Genomic DNA, 8,789 nt, shown 5'->3' with positions numbered 1-8,789 from the left:
AGACAGACAGACAGACAGGCAGGCAGACAGACAGACAGACAGACAGACAGACAGACAGATAGGTATAAAGGCAGACAGACAGACATATAGCAGACAGACGGACAGGCAGACAGATAGATAGATAGATAGATAGATGATAGGTAGTTTGACAGACAGACAGACAGACAGACAAACAGACAGATGGATGGATGGATGGATTGATAGATTGATAGATGATAGGTAGTTTGACAGACAGATATATAGACAGATAGGTATGCAGTAATATAACTATTAACTTTACATGTCTATCAAACTACCTATCATCAATCAATCAGTCTATCTATCTATCTATCTATCTGTCTGTCTGTCTGTCTGTCAGACTACCTATCATCTATCCATCTATTTACATTGTAACTCAAAAACTATATTATTATAATTAATCATTGCATACTGAATACTTTTATGCAGTAATACTAGGAATATGCTAGAAATATTAGGGAGTATACAGTACAGACACTAAAATAACTCCTTATCATGACTCGGGACTGGTTAAAGTGACATTATTTTCATGTTTTCATTAGTGGCCGCAGACAAGTTTAATTACACACGTTTGGGTGGTGAGACAGAGATCGAAGGCGTGGACGACTGCGCTGACATGGTAGAAACACGCAGAACTTTCAGTCTACTAGGTAACTGAAGCTTCTGGTTTATTTTTAGCATATTTATCAAGAGCAAAATCCTTCTGTTGTTCTTTCAGCTGTGTTGATGCAGCCTTGTTTCTCTTCAGGTCTTAAGGACAGTTTTCAGGCTGACGTGTTTAAGGTGCTCGCTGCGATTCTGCATTTGGGAAACGTGGTAATCAAGGAGAACGGCTCTGAGAAATCGTCCATCGGTGTAAGAAATATTCTTATCTGTGCAGTTTTAGGTGTTTTACATTGATAATTGACATTAGGCCAAATCAAGACTTTGAAGGTGTTTCATCGGAAGTTCATTCTGCTCTCTCTCCAGTCCAGAGACCCTCACTTGGCCATATTCTGTGAGCTGATGGGCATCAACATGGACAACATGAGCCGCTGGCTGTGTCACAGACGGATAGTCCTGTCAGCAGAGACGGTGGTGAAACCGCAGCCCAAGGAACGTGCCATCAACGCCCGTGATGCCCTTGCCAAACACATCTATGCCCATCTTTTCAACTGGGTCATCCACAAGATCAACCAGGCACTAATGATCCCTGGGAAACAACATTCATTTATTGGGGTGTTGGATATTTATGGGTATGTCAGCTTGAATTCATTTACATGTATATTTGCATGCAGGGCCTAAAATGAACACATGCCAAGCACCAAATGCAAGTAAAAATCGGCGATGGCGAATAAATGAAACAGTGTTACTCGCCAGTTGGACAGTCGCTTATTAATATTAATTATAAAAATGCCTGAGAACGTGATATGGTTTAGTGCAATTATCAAATTGCAAAAGCTGAATTGAAATGATATAAAAATGCAATCTGATGCGCTGCGATGTGAACTTTACACATGAGCCACTCATGATAACGGTGTTTTTCTGCCAAAATAAAAGCTCTATGCGTTTGAAAGCAAAGGAAAAAAAACAACTATGAAGTTTTATTACATATTATTTTAATTATTAGTAGTAGAAGTAGTACTAGTAGGAGTATATAAACTAAAACTTAGTTCAACAGTATTATAGCGATATTTCTATAGATTTGTTTAGTTTTTAATAATAATCTTTAAATACATTTAAATAAAAAATATGAACAATAATAGTAAAAATTCCTGTTTCTTCATTTTTTTCTGCCTGTGTTTTAAGGAAATAATGCACACACAGTTTAATGGCCGGTAAATTTTCTAAAGTACAAGCAGTAAAATGCTAGTTTTAGACCCTGTTTGCATGAGCGATAGAATTAAGGCCCTTTCACACCAAGAACGATAAACATATATGATAAGAAAGATAATGGCACAGAGGAACAATACTGTTGGAATCCCTTCCAGAACTCAAGTATTTAAAGCGGCAGATGACTAAACTGCACTGCGCTTATAATAAACAGAACATTATTGCACATTTGTGTGGACGCTAAAATAGTCATAGTTATCATTCTTGGTGTGAACGGGCTTTTAGTGTAGCATTTTTTCTAATGTTGAGCTGTCTTTTGGCTTCCTCTAGATTTGAGACCTTTGACGTGAACAGTTTCGAGCAGTTCTGCATCAACTACGCCAACGAGAAGCTGCAGCAGCAGTTCAACCTGGTGGGTTCATCTGTACCATCTTTCCATGAATTACATTTGATTTGTAGTGGAACTTATAAAAACATGTCTCTGATTATCATCCTATCAGCACGTGTTTAAACTGGAGCAGGAGGAGTACATGAAAGAGGATATTCCCTGGACGCTGATCGATTTCTATGACAATCAGCCCGTTATTGATCTCATTGAGGCTAAGATGGGCATTCTGGACCTTTTGGATGAGGAGTGTCTGGTGAGAATAACACTGTGGATAAAATATTCTGTCTTAACCTGCTTTTAACCGTGAAAGAAAGTGGTGGTTTATATTACTGTTGCAGCTTGCTGGGTAGCTCCGCCCACAATTAAATCTCATTGGTCCAAACTCGCACACCACACTGCTGAATATTAAGCATCAGATGTTTTCTGATTGGCTGTTATTTTTTACTGCGTCAAGGACAGAAAATGTACCTGGTTAGGACACAAATCATTTAGATGAATTGGTTTTAGGTTTTGGTGAGAAATAGTGAAATGTCTCCAGAGTTTCCACTTGATCTTCATTTAATCTCATTGCTCTCTCAAAGAGCTGAGATATTAAAAGGATCTCATTTGTGTGTGTGTTTTTTTTGTTTTTTTTTTGTTAGTTTGTTCACTCCAGATTGTCTCCTTTTATACTAACTTTAACTAACTGAAATAACATTTTAGGTTGAAATACTAAATTGCTAAAAAATAAATTAAAGTTAAATAGGAATATAAAAAACTAAGAAAAATGACAAAAGCACACAACAAAATTACTACAACTTAAACTAAAACTGAAAATTAACTAATTAAAAAATACGAACATAACACTGATATCTATAGTGACGGATTGCAGTTTTATAATTTTATGAAACCTGTCAAGAACATGTCCAGGTCAAATTTTGCTTCAAAATCAAAAGGAAGAAATAAGATATTATATTTTGCTTAAAGAAACCCATATTTAGGATCATTATGATTATTTTTTGCACTAAATGAATCGTTTTTGATCTCCCACAGTTCCTTCAGGGCACTGATAAAAACTGGCTGCAAAAGCTGTACAATTTTCTAGGCTCAAAGCCGCTGTTTGAGAAACCCCGAATGTCTAATGACTCTTTTGTGATTCAGCATTTTGCTGATAAGGTGAGAGACTATTACCTCCCTATATTGTCTTAAAAACTGAAAATGGTGCATGAAGAACTAAAACTGTTTTTTTTTTTTAGGTAGAATACCAGTGTAAAGGTTTTTTGGAGAAGAACAGAGACACACTTTATGAAGAGCTGGTGGACATCATGCGTGCTAGTCAGGTATCAACCTAATAGCTCCCTTTATGTTTAATGAAGTTTAAAGGGGTCCTATTATGCTCTTTTACAAAGTCTTGATTTTGTTTTGGGTGAGTACTAGAACAGGCTCTCATACTAGCTTGTTCGAAAAACACATTATTTTTCACATATTTTACATTATTACAACACCTCTCTTCCCAGTCTGGCATGAACGGCTCGAATAGTTCCTGTATCAAATGAAGGCCCGCCTTCTGAAATACGAAATGTGCTGTGATTGGTTAGCTGGTCCAGTGTGTGTTGTGATCGGTTGTGATTGGCAGCACTCGGCGCCTGGTCGGGAAATGTCATGCCCCTTACCATAGCCACCTGCTAGCTTCGGTGTAAATATTGCGTCAAAATCAAATCAATTGGAGCGCGATTTAAACCCGGATGATTGTAACCACTCTAAGTTCGTCTGCCTTGGGAAAGCTAGCGTGTCTCCGACATAGTGATAACACTCGTTGCCTTCTCTAGTGCAGCTCAACCAGGTCTCGTCCCATTCCTCGATCTTTGTGATATCACAAATCCCGGAAAATATGCGTTGTAGTCCAAACGAGTCGTTGGTTGTAGTTTTTGAAAAGTGATTTCTGTTAAATTAAATATCTCCTTTTGAAGTGGACTTTGAACTTTGTAACTTTGCAGATCTTTTTTGCCCAAACAGCAACATTACAGACTAACTAAAGTTGAAAAAGTGAAAAAGCATAATAGGACCCCTTTAATGCCATTATAATGTTGTTTTATCTCATTTCTGTGTTGTTAGTTTGCTCTCTTGGCGAATTTTTTTAAAGAGGAGGAACCAAATTCTAGCCATAAAATGATCAAGGTGACACCGGCACATCCCAGAGTCAAAGCTTCAAACAAGCAGCTGAGAACCACTGTAGGAGACAAGGTACAAAATCACAGACAATATTAGTGATAATTATCATGCTTGGCTGATTAACTAATTTTGAAAGATTATACGTTTTATCTAGTTTCGAAGTTCCTTGTACCTGTTAATGGAGACTCTGAATGCTACTACACCTCATTATGTGCGCTGTATTAAACCCAATGAGGAGAAACTGCCATTTGAGTAAGTGACAAAAAGCCAGAATTATTTTATTTGTGTCTTTTTGTGTACAGTGTATTTATTTGTGTGTGTTGCGTGTGTGTTTGCTCAGGTACGATTCAAAGCGTGTGGTGCAGCAGCTGAGGGCCTGTGGTGTGCTGGAGACCATCCGTATCAGTGCCCAGAGTTACCCGTCCAGGTGATCGGAACTCTCCGTGCACCATCAAAACATCACTATGTGGCCTTTTTAACTTCATTTTGAACAGTTCTGTGAAGGCTCTGTGACTTTCATACAGATATCACATGACTGAATGACACAAAACACAGAAATATACAGGAAGGCATATCTATAGTGAATTATCTGTGAAGGATATTAGTGTGTCTGTTAACTAAAACTAAAATTAGTCAAATTTAGTTGAAATAAATCTTAAATAAAATATAAAAATTAAAAGAAGAAGTTAGAAACCTTATGAAAATTTTAAATGTTGCCTTGGCAACTAACTGAAAGTTAAAGTTTTAGTTTGAAGTACTAAATTACTAGAACAAATACAAATAAATTAAAGCTAAATAGAAATATAAAAAAATGAATAAAAATGACAAAATAACATGTCCAGGTCATATTTTACTTTAAAATCACAAGATATTATATTTTGCTGAAAGAAAACCCTATATTTAGGATAATTAAGAAACCCTATAATTAGTATCATTATGATTATTTTTGCATCGTGATCATTTTTATTTAATACATTTATTTTATTTACAATTTTGAAAATCACTATAATGTAAAAAAAATCATCACTGTAAATGACAGAAACTATTCATGTAGTATTTTTTAAAAATCATTGTATCATCTGTTTAATTATCATACATTTCCTCATGCACAATGTAATTTCTTGTTTTTTATCTCATGATTTTTTATCTACTTTTTTCACCTAGACATGATTTTGTGAGAATTATTAATGTTTTTATTTTTTTTTAAATTGTGGACAATTCAACAAAAATCTCAAGAAACACTGGAGTAATCAAAAACACATCAGAAAATCCAACCAACCCAGGTTGAAATGGCCACAGATGTCCAGATTAGTGATGTTTCCTTGTCATCACTAATTTGTACAGTTCTCATCGTCTCTGTCCATCTTCACAGATGGACGTATATAGAGTTTTACAGCCGTTACAGTATATTGATGAGCCAGTCGGAGCTGAAGCTGGGAGAGAAGAAGCAGACATGCAAGACAGTTCTGCAGAGACTCATTCCTGTAAGAGAAACGCACTGTGCTATATCTGAGAGCTTGTGTTCTTCAGCCATGCACTGAAAAAAAGTCCTCCATGGTCCATTACAGGATTCCAACCAGTACAAGTTCGGTCGGAGTAAGATCTTCTTCCGGGCGGGACAGGTGGCGTACCTAGAGAAGCTGCGTTTGGATCATCTTCGTGCGGCTTGCGTGAGCATCCAGAAGCACGTGAGGGGCTGGAGGCAGAGACGCAGGTTCCTGCACATGAGACAAGCTGCCATCACTATCCAACAGTACGTGCGTGGAAAGAAACAGATCAGGTGAGTGTTTCCAGAGCACTAGCAATCCAAAACTCAAATATTTCTTGATCAAAAATACAGTAATATTGTTAAACATTATTACAATTAAAAATTGCAGTTTTCAATTGTAATATGTTGTAAAATGTCATTTATTCCTTCGATGTAAAGCTGAATTTTCAGCATCATTATTCCAGTCTTCAGTGTCGCATGATCCTTCAGAAATTATTCTGATATGCTGATTTAAGAAACATTTCTGATTATTATTAACGTTGAAAACAGTTGTGCTGCTTCATATTTTTGTGGAAACCGTGATACATTTTTTAGGATTCTTTGAAAAATAGAAAGTTCAAAAGAACAGCATTTATTTAAATAGAAATGTTTAGTAACATTATACATTTCTTTATTGTCACTTTTTGATCATTTTAATGCATCCTTGCAGAATAAAAGTAAAAAAAAAAGAAAAGAAATACTGTCCCCAAAACTTTTGAGCGATCGTGTACACAGATAGGGTGTGTTCAAAAAATTGTAGAAATTAGCATTAGCACAACAGAATAAAGCAGAATACAGCGATCTTGAGCATTTTTAAAAGGTAAAACCCCCATGTTCCTGTCCTCCCTCAAATACAAAACATGTTAAGCAACCCAAACTCCAAAAACGACAAGCGGGCACCATAAAAGTAGTCCATAAAACTTATATTGAACTTTAAACTGTCATTCACTCATTCCAGTGTTATTTTAGTATCATTGAGATGCTTTTATAGTTTTTATTAATATTTTGAATTAGTTTTAACTTTTATATTTTCCATTTTCATTTTAATTTTAGTTCAGGTTTTAGTAATTTTGTTGTGTGTTTTCGCCATTTTTATTTTTTTTTAATGAGTTTTTAAAAATTAATTTTTATTTAAGTTTGAGCTATTTTAGTACATCAGGTTTAACTAAACGTTACTTGGCAACTAAATAAAAAATAAGTATGTTTTTTAAAATTCTATTTCAGCTAAAGTTTATTTTAATTCATGTTACAAAAAAACAATAACCCTGACAGTTAGGGATGCGTCACGTCAAGTTTGTCATTTTTGTCATTAAATTGTAATGTAGACACATGCATTTTCTCATTTGAAAATATGAGTGTTTGGTTACATTTCAAGATAAAATGATACCAAGACAAGGTTTATGTTGACTAAATGCTAAGTCTTCACTTATAAAATGTAAAATTGAATTAAATAATTCCTATAATTGATTTTAATTTTAATTTAAATATGATTTAATTTAAATTTAGTAGTAATTCTAGGTATATATATATATATATATATATATATTAGTGCTGTCAGTCTATTAAAAAATTAACTAATTAATCACACCTTTTTTTCTTAAATTAATCACGATTAATCCCACCTAACATTAAAGTTTTAAAATATACTTTTATATTGCAATAATTTCACATGCAATCTTCAAATTAATGTAGAAACAACATAAAGACAGTATATTTTTTCATATTTGTTTAGTGGCATCTAGTATCACTAGAGTATCACTGCTACCAATGCTACTGATGTCTCTATGAAATAGTTTTTTCCCCTAATATTTAAACATTGACTATAGCCATTCAACATTACAGTATAATGAGAGCTATCAATTTGAACATTTATTAGAGTTTAAAAAATAACCACTTCTAATTTAAGTGAACTTGAAACAGTCTTCACATGAACCCATTATAATGAATGTCATATTTAGCTGCCTGTGCCCTTCAGCAAGTAGGACATATACAGAAATGGAATAAAGTTATCAAACACTAAATTCAAAATTTAATATAGATGAATCCTTAAAGATACAAAAGTGATTGATTTCCTCTCTTTTCTTTTGTTCTTTGATGAACAGACATCACAGCAGCTGGTTTTTAGGTTATTTTGGCTGCTTTAAGAGCTGCCGCTGCTGAAAATGACGCGGATCTGACACGCATCGCATTTTCTCACAACTCTTTACCTTTTCTGACCCACTTCAGGTCTTAAAGTCTCTGTTATGAGCTGAGGAGTTGAATCGGGTGTGTTAAATGAGGGAGACAGTTTTGAAAACCACTGCATTTCAGAGACATGTTTTTAAATGTGACTCATGTATAACAGATACTTACATGCATGCACAGTTTTTAGGGAGCTTTAATTGCCTTTTTTGGTAATTTCATGACTTAACTGCAGACGTGCATGGTCATGGTTTCTTTTGCGCTTTAACATGAAGTGATATACAGCATGCCAGCACATTTGTGCAGTGAGAGCACGTGCTACGAGCACAGTATACCGCCTGACAGGACAGGAAAATTGGTTTTTACTGAGATATGGCCTGACAACATCACATCTGACCGCAGTTCACTGTTGTTCTACTGAAGTCATAGGTTTGATTTCCAAGTAAAACGCATACTGATAATTGTTAAAATAGAATATAAACATTAGATTAAAACATTAAAGGGGTCATATGACGTTGCTAAAAAAGAACATTATAGTGTGTATTTGGTGTAATGCAATGTGTTTTGCAGTTTAAGGTTCAAAAAACACATTATTTTCCACATACTGTACATTATTGTTTCTCCTCTATGCCCTGCCTTTTTGAAACGCGTCGATTTTTACAAAGCTCATCGGTCTGAAAAGCGAGGTGTGCTCTGATTGGCCAGCTATCC

At 35.1% G+C, this 8,789-nt stretch overlaps 1 protein-coding gene across 1 annotated transcript in view; it reads left to right on the top strand.

The window, feature by feature from the left end:
* LOC107655130 (unconventional myosin-Vc) overlaps window positions 1-8,789 on the top strand; it is a 24,947-nt gene that overhangs the window by 5,653 nt on the left and 10,505 nt on the right. The window contains exons 8-20 of the mRNA XM_016442554.1: window positions 561-668; window positions 767-873; window positions 988-1,253; window positions 2,161-2,242; window positions 2,331-2,471; window positions 3,251-3,373; window positions 3,454-3,537; window positions 4,313-4,441; window positions 4,524-4,621; window positions 4,710-4,796; window positions 5,742-5,853; window positions 5,938-6,149; window positions 8,385-8,436. Of these exons, the coding sequence (XP_016298040.1) occupies window positions 561-668; window positions 767-873; window positions 988-1,253; window positions 2,161-2,242; window positions 2,331-2,471; window positions 3,251-3,373; window positions 3,454-3,537; window positions 4,313-4,441; window positions 4,524-4,621; window positions 4,710-4,796; window positions 5,742-5,853; window positions 5,938-6,149; window positions 8,385-8,436 (1,601 nt within the window). The remainder of the gene's footprint in view (window positions 1-560; window positions 669-766; window positions 874-987; window positions 1,254-2,160; window positions 2,243-2,330; window positions 2,472-3,250; window positions 3,374-3,453; window positions 3,538-4,312; window positions 4,442-4,523; window positions 4,622-4,709; window positions 4,797-5,741; window positions 5,854-5,937; window positions 6,150-8,384; window positions 8,437-8,789) is intronic.

Source organism: Sinocyclocheilus anshuiensis, unplaced genomic scaffold, assembly GCF_001515605.1.
Source record: "Sinocyclocheilus anshuiensis isolate Anshui unplaced genomic scaffold, SAMN03320099.WGS_v1.1 scaffold779, whole genome shotgun sequence".
Classification (NCBI taxonomy): Eukaryota; Metazoa; Chordata; class Actinopteri; order Cypriniformes; family Cyprinidae; genus Sinocyclocheilus; species Sinocyclocheilus anshuiensis.
Note: the sequence above shows the minus strand (reverse complement) of the source record. Positions and strands in the feature narration are given on the sequence as shown.